The sequence below is a fragment of the Lygodium microphyllum genome, chromosome 26 (genome assembly GCF_053477565.2).
Source record: "Lygodium microphyllum isolate KBCC chromosome 26, Lygodium_microphyllum_v1.1.10, whole genome shotgun sequence".
Classification (NCBI taxonomy): Eukaryota; Viridiplantae; Streptophyta; class Polypodiopsida; order Schizaeales; family Lygodiaceae; genus Lygodium; species Lygodium microphyllum.
This window is the reverse complement of record NC_141160.1, coordinates 44,258,753-44,279,666: the sequence shown is the minus strand read 5'-3', so window position 1 is coordinate 44,279,666 and position 20,914 is coordinate 44,258,753. Positions and strand designations below refer to the sequence as shown.

Below are 20,914 nucleotides of genomic sequence, written 5' to 3'. Positions count from 1 at the left end.
AAGATTTTTTGGGATATTTTGACATTTTTATCAAGTAGCTTTAATTACAAACGAAATATTCATAAAAGAGGGACAGTGTGAGGGGCCAATAGAATGACACTCGAGGATGCATTGCTTTAAGGTTTTACAAATTTTAAAATATAAAAAATTTTACATGACTTAATTATTTCACTTAAGTTAAGCTCATTTGTAATTTTAAAAAATTTATATTATATTATTAAGTGACTAAAAAAACCACATCTTTCTTATAAAATTGTCACTAAAATGGGGTGAGATGTGTTTTTCCTTTTGGAAGGCGCTACTTTATTGGCCCCGATACCCTAAATATTTTACAGAGAAGTCGACCTTAGTGGACTTACGAATGACGTGGACGATGGGGCGAGCCTGCGTCTATAAATTCGGCATACGGTCCAACTTTAGTCCTTTGTTGTTCTTTACCCTTCTCGCGAGAGGCGGCGGAGAGAGACACACACAGAGACCCAGAGAGAAGGGGGAAGTCTCGTAAAACCTAAAAATCTTCAACGGAAGCACACCAATCATCACTTCAAGGGCACTCTCTGTCGGTTGGATCCTGGTATCACGTCTGCCCTCGAGCAACCCTGTGCCGGAATTAGGGTTTCCAACAGGAGAAGCTCCCTCCAAGATTCAGTCGCTTACTGAAGAAAGTGCCATAAACCATTTTTGTGCCGAAGCTCGAGCACGAAGCTCAGCATTAAGCGACAGCGACTGACAGAAGAAAGTGCCAGAATCCTTTTTTTAAAAATATAAACAGGAGCTCGAGCACGAAGCTCAGCATTGTACATAGCAAGTCTAGAGAAGTACAGGGCAAGTTTAAGCTCAGTCCTAAATTAAGAGCAGTAGCAAATTTTTGAGAAGTACAGGGGATATTTTCAAAGGGCCAAGCTCAGTCCGAAATCAAGAGCACTAGCTTGCTGAAAAGCCAGTCCTGTCTTGTCGATTAGGTTCTATATATAATCATGGATCAGCGTTTTGCATACTCGCCTGCCGATTTGGCCAAAGTGAAGGTGGTCCAGTTCGGCATAATGAGCCCAGATGAAATTGTAATTCCACCTCTTCTCTTCATTGGGATTTGAATTGTACCCTAACAGAATGTAGACTTATTAGCTTTGTTGTGCACACGGTGTATGAAACAATAGAACTGGGATCATAGTAGATTCATCACAAGCTACTTGTAGGCGAAGACATAATAATTAATTAACAATTCTATGTTGTCTCGTTCTGTAGCGGCAAATGTCAGTGGTGAAGATTGAGAGCAGTGAAACTTACGACAGGGGTAAGCCCAAACTTGGAGGTTTAAGTGATCCGCGTCTGGGAACCATTGATCGGCAAGTCAAGTGTGAAACTTGTGCGGGGAATATGGCTGAGTGTCCGGGGCATTTTGGACATTTGGAACTGGCTAAACCCATGTTTCACATTGGCTTTCTGAAGACCATTCTTACGATTTTGCGATGTGTCTGTTACAACTGTTCACGCATTCTTTCTGATGAGGTGTAGTTGAACTTACACTAGAAGGTACCACTTGATATACCGTTTGTCACACACAGATTCTGATACTGTGAATGTTTGTGCAGGGAGATCATCGATTTAAGTTGGCAAAGAAAGTTAGGAATCCCAAGCACAGATTGAGAAGGATGCTTGATTGCTGTAAGAGTAAGCAAAAATGTGAGGGAGGTGATGATATTGATGAAGATCAAGCACAGGATGAGGAGGGTGAAAAGAAGAAAGGGCATGGTGGTTGTGGTTTTCAGCAGCCAAAAATATACATAGATGGAATGAAGATAATGGCTGAGTTCAAGGCCAGTAAGAAGAAAGCAGATGAACAAGAACAATACTTGCCTGAGCCTGTAGAGAGGAAGCAGCAGCTAAGTGCTGAGAGAGTAAGGACTTGGTTGTCATTGTTTAACAATACTTGATTGCCAACATTTAGCTATGAAATAACTAAGAAAGACTTTCTTCTACTGTCTAGGTACTTGGAATCTTGAAACAGATAAGTGATGAAGATTGTACTGTCTTGGGATTTAATCCTAAGTATGCTAGACCAGATTGGATGGTCCTTCAAGTACTTCCTGTGCCACCCCCTCCTGTGAGGCCATCTGTCATGATGGATACTTCTGCCCGTAGTGAGGCAAGTTTGGCTTTACTGATGGATTGCTGGGTTTTAAGTATGATTTGAGTCACTTGGGCTCATTTTCTTATGACTTTGTTCTGACTCTCAATTTTCTTTTTCAGGATGATTTGACCCATCAGCTGGCTATGATAATTCGCCACAACAATAATTTGAAACGTCAAGAGCAGAATGGAGCTCCTACTCATATTATCAATGAGTTTGCCCAGCTTTTGCAGTTCCATATTGCCACTTATTTTGACAATGATCTGCCAGGCCAACCAAGGGTATTACCTTTTTGTAGTACCTTTTTTCAGCTATCTTAATCGTTGTAGATTCGGAGATCTTATTCAAGGGTATCTTCAGGCCACTCAGCGATCGGGAAGACCTATTAAGTCCATTTGTCAGAGGCTGAAAGCAAAGGAAGGAAGAATCAGAGGTAATTTGATGGGAAAGCGCGTTGACTTTTCTGCTCGAACAGTCATCACGCCTGATCCAAATATCAATATTGATGAGCTGGGGGTTCCTTGGAGTATTGCACTGAATTTGACCTATCCTGAAACGGTGACTCCCTACAATATGGAACGGTATGAAGACTTATTGAAATGCAAATGTCGTGTATTTTGTTAATGCCATTCTTCTGGTTTAAGGTAATACTTCTGTTTCAACAGGTTGAAAGAATTGGTTGAGTATGGGCCTCATCCTCCTCCTGGGAAAACAGGAGCTCGGTACATTATTCGGGAAGATGGCCAGCGTCTCGATCTGCGTTTCTTAAAGAAAAGCAGTGATCGTCACCTGGAGCTCGGATACAAGGTAAGAAATCACGCTTCCTATTTCTCTATGCCTACCTAGGATTGTGCTCCTTACAAGGACCTTTTAACATGCAGAGCCAAAATGCCCCTTGTCATGTTGGAACTTATCATTCAGTGTTTGGACACTCTTCCAGGTTGAGAGACATCTTAATGATGGGGATTTTGTCTTGTTTAATCGGCAACCAAGTTTGCACAAGATGTCTATTATGGGCCATAAAATCCGGATTATGCCTTACTCTACTTTCCGGTTGAATCTTTCTGTCACATCACCCTATAATGCTGATTTTGATGGTGATGAGATGAATATGCATGTCCCTCAATCTTTTGAGACACGAGCTGAGGTCTTGGAATTGATGATGGTTCCAAAATGTATTGTCTCACCACAGTCAAATCGTCCAGTCATTGGAATTGTGCAGGATACACTTTTGGGATGTCGAAAAGTTACAAAGAGAGACACGTTCATTGAGAAGGTGCAATGCTAATCCTTTTCCATGTTTTCTAATGGAAAAACTACTGCTTTTAGGTGTCTGATATGGTTTGGTCAATCCTTTTACATTTGTAGGATGTATTTATGAACATTCTGATGTGGTGGGAGGATTTTGACGGCAAAATTCCTACCCCAACTATCTTGAAACCAAGACCATTATGGACTGGGAAGCAAATTTTCAGCCTCATTATACCCAAACAAATCAACTTGATTCGTGTTGCAGCTTGGCATGATGACTCTGAGGCAGCAGATTTTTCACCAGGAGATACCATTGTCCGCATTGAAAGAGGAGAGCTGATTGCAGGAACTCTTTGTAAGAAAACACTGGGCACATCATGTGGCAGTCTTATTCACGTAATCTGGTAAGTGTTTTCTTGGGTTTTGGACCATTTACTTTTTAATGTTTGCATCAAAAGCCCAAATGGCTGCATTTCTTCACGGGACAGCTTTCTCAACATGTATGTAACATAGTATATTTGCTTTGAGCAGGGAAGAAGTAGGGCCTGATGCAGCTCGCAAGTTTCTTGGGCACACACAGTGGCTGGTAAACTACTGGTTGCTGCAGCATGGTTTCAGCATAGGAATTGGGGACACTATTGCAGACGCAGCAACCATGGAAAGAATTAATGACACAATTGCTAAGGCTAAAAATGAAGTGAAAGAGCTTATTAAAATGGCACAGGATAAGCAGCTGGAGGCTGAACCAGGTAGAACTACTATGGAATCCTTCGAGAATCGTGTGAATCAGGTTTGTCACAGTTTTGATCTCTTTGGCAAAGTGGTTGCTTTTGTCCCTCAAAAGTATTCTTTTCTTCCTATGCAACCAAAGTGAAGTGTGGCCTTGTTTTCCAATGCAGGTGCTGAATAAAGCTCGTGATGATGCAGGAAACAGTGCCCAGCGTAGTTTATCTGAGAGCAACAATGTGAAAGCTATGGTGACAGCAGGGTCTAAAGGGTCTTTTATTAATATCTCTCAGATGATTGCTTGTGTGGGGCAGCAAAATGTAGAAGGGAAGCGTATCCCTTATGGGTTTGTTGATCGTACACTGCCACACTTTACTAAAGATGACTATGGACCTGAGAGTCGTGGTTTTGTGGAAAATTCATACCTTCGAGGCCTTACTCCTCAGGAGTTCTTTTTCCATGCTATGGGAGGTAGAGAGGGGCTGATTGATACAGCTGTGAAAACATCAGAGACAGGTTACATACAGAGGAGGCTTGTAAAGGCAATGGAGGATGTCATGTGCAAATATGATGGCACAGTTAGAAATTCCCTTGGCGATGTCATTCAGTTTCTCTACGGTGAAGACGGCATGGATTCTGTTTGGATAGAGTCACAAAAAGTGGATTCCATCAAGATGAAGAAGAAGGAATTTGACAAAACGTACAAATTTGAGATTGACTCAGACAATTGGAATCCAGATTACATGTTGGCAGACCATGTTGAAGATCTAAAAACCATTCAGGAGTTCCGAAATGTTTTTGATGCAGAGGTACAGAAGCTAGAAGCTGATAGACGGCAGCTATGTACAGAGATTGCACCATCTGGAGATAACTCTTGGCCATTGCCTGTGAACTTGAAGAGGTTGATCTGGAATGCACAAAAGATCTTCAAAATAGACTTCAAAAAGCCTTCTGATATGCATCCAATGGAAATTGTTGAAGCTGTTGATAAACTTCAGGAAAGGTTGAAAGTTGTCCCTGGAGAGGACCACCTCAGTATTGAAGCTCAGAAAAATGCTACTCTATTTTTCAACTGCTTATTGCGCAGCACCCTTGCAAGTAAGCGTGTGCTGAAGGAATACAGACTCACAAAGGAAGCATTTGAATGGGTTATAGGTGAAATTGAAACACGTTTCTTGCAGTCATTGGTGGCACCTGGAGAAATGATTGGCTGTGTTGCAGCTCAATCAATCGGTGAGCCAGCCACGCAGATGACTCTGAATACCTTCCATTATGCTGGTGTCAGTGCAAAGAATGTGACACTAGGTGTTCCCCGTCTCAGGGAAATTATTAATGTAGCTAAGAAGATCAAAACACCATCTCTGTCAGTGTACTTGAAGCCTGAAATCAATAAGGTAAAAGAAAAGGCAAAGAATGTGCAGTGTGCTCTTGAGTATACAACTCTACGGAGTGTAACACAGGCCACTGAAATCTGGTATGATCCTGATCCAATGAGTACCATTATCGAAGAAGATGTTGAATTTGTGAGGTCATACTATGAGATGCCTGATGAGGATGTGGCGCCTGAAAAAATTTCACCTTGGCTACTCCGCATAGAGCTAAATCGTGAAATGATGGTTGATAAGAAGTTGAGCATGGCAGACATTGCGGAAAAAATAAACCTGGAGTTTGATGATGATTTGACATGCATCTTCAATGATGACAATGCTGAGAAACTGATCTTGCGTGTGCGCATCATGAATGACGAGGCTCCAAAGGGAGAGGCTACAGATCAATCAGAGGATGATGTGTTTCTGAAAAAGATTGAGAGTAATATGCTGACTGAGATGGCTTTGAGGGGAATTCCTGATATACACAAAGTCTTTATTAAATCAACCAAGTCAAATAAGTTCGATGAGGTAGATGGTTTCAAGCCAGACACTGAATGGATGCTTGATACTGAAGGTGTGAACATGCTGGCTGTAATGACACACGAAGATGTTGACTCTACAAGGACAATTAGTAATCATTTGATTGAGGTTATTGAAGTGTTGGGTATTGAGGCTGTTCGACAATCGCTATTGAGTGAGCTAAGAGCTGTTATTTCTTTTGATGGCTCATATGTAAACTACAGACATTTAGCAATTCTGTGTGACATCATGACTTATAGAGGTCACTTAATGGCAATCACCCGTCATGGTATCAATCGGAATGACACAGGTCCCATGATGCGGTGCTCTTTTGAAGAGACTGTGGATATTCTTTTGGATGCTGCAGCTTTTGCAGAGGCTGATTACCTTCGTGGTGTGACAGAGAATATAATGCTTGGTCAATTGGCCCCTATTGGCACTGGTGACCATGCCTTGCTCCTCAATGAACAAATGTTGAAGCATGCCATTGAATTACAGTTACCCAGCTATATGGAAGGTACAGATTTTGGGATGACACCAGCACGCTCACCTATTAACAGATCACCTACTCATGAAGGAATGATGTCTCCCAGCTACACCCTCAGTCCAAATGCTCGTGCATCCCCTATTTCTGATGCCCAGTTCTCACCTTATGTTGGGGGCTTGACCTTCTCTCCTTCTTCATCGCCAGGATACTCTCCAGGTTATTCGCCTTTATCACCAGGTTACAGTCCGTCGTCACCAGGCTATAGCCCAGCATCTCCTGCATATAGCCCTACCTCTCCTGGTTACAGTCCAATGTCCCCTGCATACAGTCCAACATCACCAGGGTATAGTCCGACGTCTCCCACATATTCCCCAACAAGCCCATCCTATTCTCCTACTAGTCCATCTTATTCTCCAACCAGTCCATCTTACTCACCAACCTCCCCCAGCTACAGCCCAACTTCTCCTAGCTACAGCCCTACATCGCCAAGCTACAGTCCTACTTCCCCAGCGTACAGCCCAACATCTCCAAGCTATAGTCCTACTTCCCCTGCCTACAGTCCAACTTCACCAAGCTACAGTCCTACTTCACCTAGCTATAGCCCGAGTTCTCCAGCATACAGCCCCACCTCACCTGCATATAGCCCCACCTCTCCCAGCTATAGCCCCACCTCACCAAGCTATAGCCCAACATCACCAGCATACAGTCCTACCTCTCCAAGTTACAGCCCAACTTCACCTGTTTACTCTCCAAGTAGTCCTCGGTATTCACCCTCAAGCCCTTCTTACAGTCCTACTTCTCCAAGTTACAGGTAATAATTCTTTTCCTTATAGTTATTCTACTTGTCAGTGTTGCCATTGTTGATGTAATTGTTATTGATGCTATCAACATTCTGACTGCAGTCCTACGTCTCCTTCGTATTCGCCAACCTCACCCTCTTATCAACCAACAAGTCCTTCGTACAGTCCAGGATCTCCATCATATTCTCCAACAAGGTTATTAGCTGAACATTTGGGAGTGAAGCACCTTGAGAGTTTTTTATTTTGAAAAGATAAAGATGTCTAATTATTTTGTTTATTCAACTTGGTTTAATTTGCAGCCCTGCTTATTCACCTGCCAGCCCGGCTTACAGTCCAACCTCTCCTCAATATAGGTGAGCAGACATGTCTTTCTAGTTTAACTGAAACAGTTCTAATAAATTTGCTTCATCTACAAGGCAGTGATATTTTTGTGTATTGTTCCATGCAGCCCTAGTGGAAGCTACTCACCAACAGCTCCAGGATACTCTCCTTCTTCAAGCCAATACACCCCAACAGGCAGCAGCAGATAACATCTCATTGCTTTGGTCAAAGCATTGTGTGTGCATGAACACCCCTTCGATTGGACCCTGTTGATATTCTCTGCATGTGATAACTGGCAAGGAATTCCAGTTTTGGTGCTGACAAGAACTGATTGTGTTGGGCCTCGTGGAAATAGTTTCTCATGCAAAGCTATGGACGGCAAAGATGGGTGTGCACATAGTTAAAAGAAGTTTCAGGCTGTACTTTGGAACACTTGGTGATGATGGCTGTTGTTGACAGGATACTGAACTGTTAAAAAGGGTGGGGGGTGAATTCAGCACATGTTTCTAAATGCCTCCTTGTTGACAACGTGGAGGCTTAGATATGTGCTAAAAAATTTGCACACTGAAAAGTTTGTAGCTTTGTTAAGTGGGCTTGTATCATATTGAAGGTGTATTCTGATGAAAGTGTAGCATGGTAAAGAATTGAAGTCAAAATTTAGTATTCCTGGTGGTGCAAGCAGGCTATCTGTGCATGACGCCTAAGTACTATTGTGGGTTCGAACTTTGCACATGCTTATCCAATGCGTATGTGATTGTTGCATTTTCTAAAAACTCTACACACTATCAGATCAAAGAAGTTGGTGGGACTCTTAGACAGTGGAGTTGTATAAAATTGCTGTATCTCTTAAAGGTTTATTGATGTACATAATCTTGTTATAAGCTCTCAAACAATGGTAGCTGTTTATCTAGCAGCATTCTCCTTACACTGTAAGAAGCCTTTCCCATACATGTCACAAACCGTTCTCTCAGCACTCCGTCTCCAGCTGGCAAAAGTGTGGATTGAATCCTTATGCTGCCATATTAACTGCACTCATGCCACAGCCTTTCAACTTTTTTTAGCTGTGTCTTTTTCTGAGTTGTGCCTCTCAACTTTTTTAGCTGTCTTTTTCTGAGTTGTGCCAAGTTCTTCTAGCTTTGCATTATTTATTTGGATTTAAGCTTATTGTTAGCTTTCAAATAGTAGTGATGTGCTGCTTGATCAGATGAGATCTGTTATATGGTTTGGTAAAAATTGTACTTAAAATGATGAAGGGAAAGTTAGCACAAGCATTATACGACTCACCTGGCACGAAATTTCAAGGTTCAGGGCTTTAGAGGCTAAGAATGACCGTTACAGGTTGTAAAGCTGAACAAATTGCATCTTTGACAAGAGAATGCCCAGCTCAGGTAGCAGATGGAGGAAATAAGCTGCTGCTTGGCTGATGTTGAACAAATTGTCAATAATGGTGCAGCATGACTGAATGCACTTAACACACCTATGGAAGTTGTTAAGAATATGCTATCAAGGTGGTGCAAGGGTAGATTGAGAAACATGCATCCTCTCTAGTAACATCAGATTTCATGGTGCAATGTTAAATGAGGGGAGCAGCAAGTTGCCTTGTTTTTGGAGGGTTTGATATTAAAATCATTTTGTTGAGACTAGGTCACAAACTCCTTCACCTAGTACAAGGCTGCAAATGAGCACCACTAATGAGTTCAAAGGAGAAGCCAAAAGAGATCACCATAATGCAGGCAGTATGGAAGGCAGGCAGGTGGTTAGTTATATTCTGCAGCCAAAGATGCCTGTGTGGGAGTTCTAGAGACCCCCTAAGAACAGGATTTTTGTTGTGGTTTGATTATTTTTATTCTAATGTAGGCTTTGTGCTTTAAGTAGCCCCTAAATGGATTGTATCCAAGACATTTGATGATGTATGGTGCTGGCCCTATATGCTAATCAGGTGTCTTAAAGGATCTCTCTCTCTCTCTCTCTCTCTCTCTCTCTCTCTCTCTCTCTCTCGCGTGTGCACATGCTTGTGCATGCACCATGGAGAATCAAAGTCATTTGTAAATCTCATTGCTCATCCCATGGCTTGTATGAGACTAGAGAGTATAGAATAAGGAAACTTGAGATACCTTTTGGTAGCCTTGGTTCTTATGAAAGGATAAATGGTTCATTGTGTTGGTGACAATGGACAAGTGGGGCAGGTTTTGTATTGCTAGAGAGAAGAGAGCAAGCCTTAAGAGCCTTAGAATGGTTGTCACGTGTTATATAGTTGGACAAGGTTGGATTATGTACAACGTATTAGTGTTTCACATTAACTTGATTGGTTGGTGTGATTGTACTTAAATTTGAGCACTTCAATGTTTGCACTTTGATTTGAGCACACTTAAATGTTTGCGCTCATTTGTAAGGATGATTGTAGTTAATTGGTAAATCAATCAACTTTGATTAGTTTATTGTAATATATTGAATATTAGCCTAGAGAGCACTATGTTGCATTGGGACACCCCTTAATGATATTACCAAGGAGGATAAGTATTGGAGTGGTACACACACACACACACACCACCACCCCCCCCCCCCCCCCCCCCCCCCACCATGTGAACGTAAGCATCCAACCAAGTGATGCACCCAACAAGACTTGAAACCATACTAAACATTGTGAACCGAAGTGCTCACCATTAGGCCATCACATTCGGGATGGTTTTATTGAATTTCTTTTGAAAGGGCAACCAAAATCAACTCTTGGTTGAAATCTTGCCTATACGTTGTTTGTTTTTTATGAAGACAATTCATTAACAATGAAATTTTTGTCACATAGTCAAAATATGTGTGGTGTACTTAAGGGGAAACCTAAGTGGAACATTAGTGACCAAAAGACTCAATTTGAGAAATAGATCCCACTTTCTCTTGGGGATTTTCTTAGCAAATCAATAATGAAAAATTTGAGTGCTTATTAATCTTGGATGATTTTTCAAGTCTTGTAAAATGCTTTGTTAACAAAGTTGATCTAGTTAAATATGTTATAGGAGTCATATAGGAGTCATATGAAGTGTATATAGACCTCTCCACAATTGCAATTTTTACACTCTATCTATGATTAGCTAATGGTAGAAGCCATGTAGTACATTATTTTCTCCATAAGAACCAAGTCTTTGTTGGTAATCCTAGAAGATTCAAAATAAGTCCTACATTTTGTCTAGAAAGAATTTGAATTGCAAAGAGGAGCTGGATATGCTAGAAAAGTATGGGGTTATATTCTCTAATAAGGTTTTGTCATATAAATATAAGTTTATATTGTGACAAAAGAATGACATAGATTAGTGAGCCCACCTATAATATGGCTTTCTTATATTGCGACAAAAGAATGGTAGAGAGCTCAATTGCACAAAAAAGTAGTTAGGAATATACAATAAAATTAGTGAGCACACCTATAATATGGCTTTCTTATATTAGTATAATATTATAGTGACAAAAGAATGATATTGGTGCAAAATTTGTTGCTTCTCTAAAAGGTTTACTTGGCCTAATTTAGAGCATAAAAGCAAATATAGTCTTATTACATCTAATGCAATCTCACAAAGCAAATGCTCCAATAAAAAGAAAATGTTTTCTTGTGTATGTATACGTGTGCATGCTTGTGTGATTTATTATTGTATCTTGATGCATGAATTTGTGAATTGTATAATTGCTTAGCACATTGGAGGATTGCTATAAACCGATAAAATGTTAAGTGAGCAATGCAAGAAAGTGAGTATGAACGGACCGAGCATGCACATGCATTGATGCAAGCCATACTATTTTCATACTATGATTTTATTAAGAAGAGTGCATTTACTCTCCTATACCCACCAAAACCAATCACACTAGCCTAAACTAACTAAAGAAAACTCTGGCCATAATTAGAAGAACACTACCTTGGATTAAATTAGGAAGAGACTATCTTGGTCTACCAAGCAAGAATGCACATCCAAACACTATACAAAAATGATATTTGATGCAATATTGACTATTCTCATACTATACTTTTATTAAAAAGAGTGCACTCACTACAAAAACCAAGCACATCAACCTATGCTAATGAATGAATATTCATGCCACAATTAAGAGGACACCATTGCCATAATTAGGAAGGTACTATCCTAGTCTATCAAGCTAGAACTTGCATCCAAATACTAATAATGCATAAATAAAATACAAAATAATAGTGTAGGATTTCCCTTCAAAGCAAATCAACAAGGAAACCAAAATGTCAAATACATCATCATAGCCATCGAATCCAAAATTGATTTTCGAATACAAACCATCACCTATATATCACTTTATTGTAGAGGGTCACTCTGATGCTTCAACATTGCTTGAGTGATCTCCAACTTTGTCAAAGCTACTTGATGCATAAATTCATGTACTAAGGGCTCCAATTTAAGAACCATGAATACAAAATATTGATGCACTCAAGGAATATAGTTCTCATCCGATTCTTATAGAGCAAAATTTGGATAGGAGAAATTGACATAGATTCACACCAAAGGCAATCAATGTCCTTTTTGATTCCACTGTTGCAATGTAGAAAATGTGGGATTCACCATGGATGACTACAATCTCATGGAAAATTTCCCCTTGCAAAAGATGAGCATAGTTAGTGCATTAATTGTTCGTCTTGCTTAATTCTCTCTCCACCTGAAAATACGACATTGTTGCAACGTAGAAAATGTGGGATTCACCATGGATGACTACAATCTCATGGAAAATTCCCCCTTGCAAAAGATGAGCATAGTCAATGCACTAATGGTTCGTCTTGCTTAATTCTCTCTCCACCTGAAAACACGCCCATGTTTTGTGCTCATTGGGTGCACATTGCAAGGCATTCTTTAAACTTTTAACATTCTACACTCCATACCCTCCAAAAGAATATTGAGAAAATCAATTTAGATGTCTCATCTGTAGTTAAACATATTCCTTGGGCTACCTTCCACACAAGCACTAGTCCACAGAAGCTTGAAATCTGCTTATTAATCATCACTCAATGAATTACACTTGAGGGACAAAACCAGAATACTTACCAATTGTCATTATCATTGTATTGTTCTTTAGCCCTTGAAGCATGGTGTAGGTACACCCTTAACCCTCCCTCCTTTGCCATGTAAACAAAGGCCATACATCACCTTACTTTCCCCTCTAATACTTCCCAAAATGTGGATTGCCAATTTTCTAGTGTTTGACTAGGCCACTCCTTCACATGTACATTAGTCTCTTTGGAAGTGCCTCTAGTAAGTGTTGGTCCTCGCCTAGACCTTGGATAATGAATAGTGGCAATTGCATTCTTAGGTCTATGACTATTACTATCTTACACAATGCTTCCATCCACATTTCTCCTCTTTTGCAAAACAATTCATATTTAGTGCCACTTCATAGGTCATTGTTATTTGCTACTTCTCTAGCATTGTTGATATTAGATCCACCAAGTGCTTTCTAGCTAACACTCCCTTATCTCCTACCATAAATCTATTGTGTATATTTCTAGGCCTAGTCTAGAGTCCTCATGGCTTCCCATCAAATAATCTTTACAATGAGTGCTTTGATTAATTGACATAGCAAGGTCCATAGCACAAGTAGAGTACAAGTTAACTTGTTGAGCATACTGAAGAGCTGCCCTCATAGATACATATTCACACTCAAAACGATTGGTTGTGGGAAAAAGTGACCATCTCTGTGAGTTAGCATCCACTTTGCCTAGTGGAACCCTCTTACCCACCCTCAAGTGTCCAGTGATTGCATTTTGATCTCATGTACATGAAACAATGTTCAAAAGCTAACGAGTTTGTTATTTGCTACCTCAATGGACACTTTGTTTGATGTATTCTTCCATCGACAACATAGCTCATTGTGTCCCTCTTCGAATCGTGTTTTGATACATTGTTTTATGTGCTCAAGTATACTTTTCTCCCAATGAAAGGAGCATGACCTCTCCTTGTAGTGCATTACATTTCTATTTTCTTTGTTAAAAATGCTACACACTACCAACCAATTTACCTGAGCCTTGTCAGCTTGAACCTGGAAAATTGGGCTCGTAGGAACCTACACACAACCATCTGCTCATTTAGCAAAGTTGAAAAAAATTACTTGAGCTTTAGTGTTTTCAACCTTGAACTCACCAACAATAATAGTAAGCAACTATTTGATATATGGATGATACACATGAGCACTCATGGTGATCCATCCATAAGTACAATGAACGTGATCAAAATATATGAAATGCCACTCCAATGGGCCTCAAGGTCTCATTTGATTAATTAGGTTTGCTCTCCTTTCAGGGCCGATAGTAGACATTTTGAAAACATGTGGCTCCTTTGCATGGACCAACTAATAATAAAATAAGATGTTGTAGAACTAAGGGTAACACTTGTTTGTTCTATCCTTTGACTCTATCAATGCTTCAAGGCTTGAGGCTAACCCTTTTATATTTTTCCTAGCTATATCCACAGTCCTTGGAATCTTATGAAATGCAAAAGGTTAGGAAAATATTCAAATTTACAATTAATGAAGCCCTTACCCATAGCAGTATGAAAGCACTCACCTTTTTCATTGGACGAGGAGTGACTTTCTCTAATAGATTCTCACAATCATGTTCACCCTTAGCATCATTGACATCCCTGTCAATCATTTCCAAGACTTTAGTCCCTTGCAACCCTATCCTCCACCTTTTTGCACTTTGCAATGAGATCTAGAATGGCCTTTTGCTTCACCAAGTATCTACATCCAACATGTCCTTTCTACAAACTCCATTAGTGATAGGGTGGTTGTGATGCCCTTTGTGTATTGCATTCTTGGTGGTATTGGTTCTTTTTTTACAAGATGGAAATAATATATGCAACATTTATAGATAGCCAAGCAATGTGGGGTAGTGGAACAATGACAACACACCAAATTTCCATTTTCCTACCTTAGAATCCCCACTAGAGAGGGCACCTATCTTAACTTCCCCTTCAATTGCATTCAATTGTATCTCTCAGTGTGTCCATAATAAGAGCACTCCAAATTAAAACATCTCAAATGTCTTGACAATAGCTATGGTGGACTGCACCTTCAAAGTCATATTTGGTGCAATTTTTATAATCCACCCAAACATGATCATCTTGTCTTTGCTCCATTCTTGACATTGGCTTGCACTTTGGGGATGTAGGTAGCTCAAAGACTATGTCCCCATCACTTTGATAAGGTTACATATACATCTAAGACTACATCACAATTGAAATGTGCTCAAAGCTCATTCACTTCATCATGATGTAAAACCTTGAACCATGCTAATGTTGCTAGTGAAACCATGATGATGGCAAGTATGCATCGACACTCGTTTGTAAAGTTGCACCTTTGTTGAGATATTGGCAATCACACTTGGCTTAGCCTCTTTATATGGAGCAGTGTGGGCTCATGATGCAAAATCTCATATGCGTAGGGGAGGAAAGTGCAGCCTAGTCTATTCCTATAAAGCATTGTACTTGCTCTCATTTTGAATGTAATGTCATAGTACTTTTGTACTTCCAACAAATTGTCCGTGTCATTGTCAACACACAAGACTGTGTTTATGAGTTTAAGCTTCCATCTTGGAACCTAATTCACTTGTGTGACATTTGGTCTTGATGTCGACTACTTCTTGAGACAAAATTTCAACTCAAATGGTCCACTAGGTGAGCTACTACAGCCGAATATCAGGCTGCTAACCTGAAACTGTAACTGGCAGCCATAGCCACTTACCTTCAAGCTCATTTTTTCCTTCATTTTCTCTCTCTTGCCACTTAAACCAAGCCAAGGCTACTCTGATATGAAGTTCTTAGAAAGAATTTCCCATCAAATCAGCAAGGAGGGGAGAAATCCAAGCATCAAAGCATCAAACTCAAATGCCTGAAAGCATAGTATCTATTGATACTTATCAAGTGTTATTTGACACTACATTCCTTGTGTCTCTTGACACAGTTAAATCTTCTGTTTCTCAAATTTGAGAGTTTTGGTGTTGATTTGCTGCTCCAGTGTATGGGCAAAGACTCTCCAACTGTTCGATTCACAAGGGTTAGGTTCCACACCTGGCAAACCTGCATCAAGCTCATCTCGATGAAGAAGGGTCTTTGGGCCATTACCAATGGCAAGGGAGAAGAAGCCTCGGGATGCGGACCTTGTAGTTACTTGGCAAAGATTGATGACAAAGCACATGCCATCATTAAGCTGGAATTGGATGACAACTACATCCACCATGTGGATACCTGTGAAACCTCTAATGATACATGGAAGAGATTAGATACTTTGTTTGATGCACAATCAAGGTCATCTAAGTATGGATTATTGATTGAATTTTTCAAGCTAGATATGAAATCAAACACATCTCTTGCAACTCACTTAAACTACATGGAAAGTCTCTTAACTCAGCTTGCAGGAATCGATCTCAATATGGATGAAGATATTTGTATTGCTGTGTTGTTAAAAAGCCAGCCTCTCTTAACTATAATAATGTGTCAACTACATTGATCAACATGCCTAGTCCTAAACTGGTTGACATTAAGGCCTCCTTGCTAGAAGAAGAAAAGAAGGTAAAATTCAAAGAAGAACCAAACACCTCCAAAGATGAACAAAAGGTATGTCGGTACCAAAGTACAAGGGCAAGAAAGATCAACTGGTACGTGACTTCTACAAAAGGATCGAGCACACGGAGAAATTCTATCATGCCAGGAAGAGGTTCCAAAAGGCCTATCTAGTTGTTGTTAAAGAAGAAGAAGACCATGGAGCAATAGAAGAAGAAGAAGAAGATCACCAAGAGAAGGACAAACCTCATCAATCCTTTTATTCTGATAGACTCTTTTAGCCTTGTATTGCCTAGCCCTAATGCTTCTAACATAAGCTTGTAAACTCCTCATGTAACCTTGTACTACAACCTCTATACACTTTGTGAGGCCCCTGTTACAGCCCCTAGATTTCCACCATGTCTTTGGTACCCATGCTTAGCCTTTTTTGCGATAGCCTCTAGTGTTTACCAAGTTTGTGGTGTGCCCACACTTTGCAGGTGGTTGCTCACTAAAGCCTCTACACACTTTGTACTATTCTAGTTGTGATTAAGGAGGGGTGTTGAGATATTGGCAATCACACCCAGCTTAGCCTCTTTGTATGGAGCAGTGTGGGCTCAGAATGTAGAATCCCATATACACAGTGGAGGAAAGTGCAGCCTAGTATATTCCTATAAAGCGTTGTACTTGCTCTCATTTTGAATGTAATGTCATAGTACTTTTGCACTTCCAGCAAAGTGTTTGTGTCATTGTCAACACACAAGAATGTATTTGAGTCCAAGCTTCCATCTTGGAACCTAATTCACTTGTGTAACATTTGGTCTTGATGTCTGTTACCTCTCATGAGCTCACTCTTTCTCTTTCAACCTCCATAGCCATGCTCCAGATCCGATATTTTTACAACCTCCATGGTGCAGGTAGTAGGTATATGATGGCACTTACTAGTTGGGGGTAGGGCCAACCTCCATTGTGCAATCATGATGTTGTGGGCTGGAGCTCCATTGTGCAAGGATGCACAAGCACTTGGTAGATCTAATGAACACTTTGCAAGTTGGGAGGACCTATATGAGGCCATAATCACTATGTCTCGATGGGTTTATCCCTAAGGTATTTTAATAGTGTTGGTTGAAGTTCTTTATTTGAGACAAAGTGATTCTTAACCTGATGATGGAAACTACAACATATGCACAAGCTGAAAAGCATACCTCACCACTGCTTTTGAAAAGGGGGTGTATCAACACTTGGAAGCACTCAACCCTTGGAGTTCTAGCCTACAAAAATGTAACTCATCAACTTGCACATCTGGCCCATAGAGGAGTAGGTGAGTGACAAAGAAGATTCCAAATATGAGTGTGCTAGCATGTGGAGTATTCACAGTTACAATGTGTGAATAGTAGCAACCTTCAATATGAAACTATTAGAGGAGCTATGGGGAAAAGAGCGGGCTTTGGAAAGCATTCTTCTAAATGTATTATAGGAGATTGTAAATGGGAGGAGGTCCACTCAATTGATATACAATAAGACCCTTGGTAACTTTAATTGACCTCTTTTGGTATCAAATCCCCATATGTATGGGGGTGTCCAAAGGTTTTTATTGTCAAAGCCAAAGCAAAATATGATGTGAAATAGAATCTTCATGATCCAAGTTGAAAAGACCCTTCCATACTATTTGTAGTTTATTTGAATCAATATTAGGCTAGAAGTAGTGATAGTATAGATATTAATCTACCTTGATTGCCCAATTGACAAAGGTGGACAATGTATTCAATGCCAAGCACGTGCGTCTAATTTTTCACCCCTTAGACCATAGTGTTGATTTATGAAAAAGCCACATTCTTGTGCTCCCAAAAAGAAAAGGGGGAGAAAGTAAAGGAAAAATCCTCCCATGGTAATTTTTCAAATGTTTATCTTCACAACAACCATGGTAATCAAGGCCTGCCTTACTTTTTCTCACAAGTCGTATAGTGTGTGCTAGTGCTTGCAAGCATTAATCAAAGCTTTCATGATTCTTCATGAAGGAGAGGTTTCTTGGATTCTCCGTGGAGTAGGAGTGCATCAACGCTTGGTGGATTGGTATCAAATATTTTCTTGCCATGATTTTATTCTACTGCTACCTGGCTGAATTGGTGCTCATAGCAAGGGTGCTATTTATGCTCACATGTGTGGTGCATTAGTGCTTGGTGGATTGGCAAATACTCCAAATTGAAAAGCACTAGCACTTGGCACACAAAAATCACTTGGAAAGGATCCCTTGCACACACAAAATGAAGCCCCTTCTCCTTTGGGATTAGCTTGAAATCTAGCAATGCCTTCCTCTTTATGTTAGCACCTATTAGCTTGGAAAGGATCCCTTGCACACACAAAACAAAGCACCTTCTCCTTTGGGATTAGCTTGAAATCTAGCAATTCCTTCCTCTTTATGTTAGCATCTATTAGCTTTAGGAATTCCATTAAGCCAGCTTCCTAATCTGTTAGGGTTATGTAGTCATGGTTATCATGTTGCCACTACCGAGAGAGAGATAGAGGCATGAATTGTTTAGCAAGAGACCGTGTGCTCGGCATTCCATAGTTGCACAACAGAGTTGATGTTGCTTCTTCTCTCGTTATGTCACTCTCTCTCAGTCTATGATGAAGGTACAAAAGCTCAATCGTAGGGGTAACAAAGTCAACCTTGAGGCAACAATATCATCAGGTCGAGGACAAGTAAGAGGTAGAGATAGAACCAAGTACAACCGAGAAGTGTATCAAGAAGCCTAAAACTACTAAGATAGCAACACCCTCAAAGGAAGCTAAGAAGGAAAGCCTAAAGAAGCATCTGAGAAAGAAAATGCCAAAGAAATGTGTGGTAAGAAGCATGAGTGTCTAATGAAGGGGAAGAAGAAATTTGGTAAGAACCCTGTCACATATGGCAAGCAAGCGTCTGCTCCTAAGCAAGAGCTTGTAGGGATTATATTTATGTGCAATCAAGTCACAAGGAATGAATGTCTCAAGTGTCACATTTTTGCATTTTCGTAGCAGAAGAAAAGCCTAATTGAATGGGTAATGAAAGTGATAAGGCTTTTTCTCTATGACATTGATAATTTGATAATAAGCTTCTATTTGGAATCTATAAGTCTAGCTTTGCTCGAGGAATAAACTTGGTCCCTGAGGCATATCAAGATTCAGATTAGAAGTTTCGAGCTCAAGTTCACTTCTACATTCACAAGGAATGCATGCCATTGGAAGTTAATGAGTTTAAATAGACCTTTAAGGACAATCACTTCAACAACCATGGGGGGTGAGTTCAATGTTGAGCTCAATGCTAGTAGGTTGGTAGGCTAGTTAAGTTGTATTGGCCCTTGGATAAGTGAGGATAGCCAAATCTGAAGCCAAAGCCTAATAATGTTGGTAAGCATGAACATGCAGCCAAAAACAATGTGTCATGTAGACCACCATGGGAACGAGCTCCACCTCCCTAAGTTGCAGCTCCGGCACCACCTAGGGAAACTTTGTATGCTTGTGAATATGCTCCTATATATATTAGGGAAGAGCTTTGTAGTGGTTATGTTACTGCCCCACTTGTTGGGGTAACGGCCAATGACCAATAGCTGGGTGGGGACCCCTGAAGGATTCTTCCGCAACATAGTCATCAAATTGACTAAACCATGACAAAATAATGTTGCTATCTTTTCAGCCATCAAATTCTATAGATTGGAAAGATTCTGATTGACTCTTTTCTCCTTTTTTGCTTGCTATGCATCGAAGACACCACAAAGGATGCATGGAATATGGTCATCTTTACCTCAAGAAACTTGATATTGTTGTTGTTGTTTGCACTCCTAAAGAACTGTTGCCAGGTGGCACCTACACAAAGGGATGAGCACCTTAAATGGTTCTTCCTTGTGTGTACGTTGGTGGGATGAGCGCCTTAAATGGTTCTCCATCAATGCAGGGCATGTTCCTAAGAATTGTCTTAGGCGGAAGGTCGAGGGGATGCCTATCCTTTCCGGGCATCGATGCAAGTGTGAAAGTGGGTGGTACCATTTTATCCACACGAGTATTAACGTCTTCGTGAATTAATTATTGTATGGAATTTCAAATTAATTGATTTATGTGGCTAGCTGTAATTATTAATTGGTTATTATTCTAACATGATTTTCTGAATTTTTGGTAGCTGATGTGTAGAGCAAGGAGAATTGGAGGGCCTAAATCTTGGGCAAAGAAGATTTCATAATATTATTATAAATACGGCATGAAGGAAGCTACCCACTTCATGTCGGGGGGAGATTGAACCCAATCTTGAGTCACTTCATCTTACTTTACCTTCTCTTTTAGTCTATTTTTAATTTCTCATGAGTCATATGCAATTTTATGTGTAAAAGAGAGAAAGAGAGAGCTTCTTCCATTCGCTACGTGCAAACCATGCATCTGTAGCTCGCAATAGTGGTATCAGAGCCTAGCTTACCTCTTGGGCTTCCAATCGCCTACCCTCTGGCGTGAAGGTGAGCCCTTTACTACAAACGGGCTCTACAGTCCGTCTCATCACGAACTGACTACACGGCTGAATTCCCAGGCCTTCAAAACCCCAAACCCCTCTATCATAGTCAAGAAATTCTGTTATTTTCCAAGACATTGAAGAAGACCCACTCCTACATCATGGCGCCATGTTTCGTGATGAATTAGAGCTTTCAGGTGATTAGTAAGCTTAGTTATAGCTTAATTAAAAGCTTTGCTTAAGCTTAATCAAGAGCTTAAGCTCTATTTTGATTTCAGGGGGAGGGGGGCATTTTTTGACG

At 40.3% G+C, this 20,914-nt stretch overlaps 1 protein-coding gene across 1 annotated transcript; it reads left to right on the top strand.

Annotated features, from left to right (window-relative positions):
• Positions 1–437: 437 nt before the first annotated feature.
• Positions 438–8,403, top strand: NRPB1 (RNA polymerase II large subunit). The gene is made up of 14 exons (XM_087668563.1): positions 438–1,061; positions 1,246–1,509; positions 1,593–1,898; positions 1,988–2,146; positions 2,251–2,412; positions 2,492–2,712; positions 2,797–2,938; positions 3,072–3,407; positions 3,500–3,786; positions 3,914–4,172; positions 4,282–7,295; positions 7,387–7,479; positions 7,584–7,637; positions 7,733–8,403. The coding sequence occupies exons 1-14, from the start codon at positions 978–980 to the stop codon at positions 7,812–7,814; spliced, it is 5,463 nt and encodes a 1,820-aa protein (XP_087524689.1). The 5' UTR covers positions 438–977; the 3' UTR covers positions 7,815–8,403.
• Positions 8,404–20,914: the final 12,511 nt, after the last annotated feature.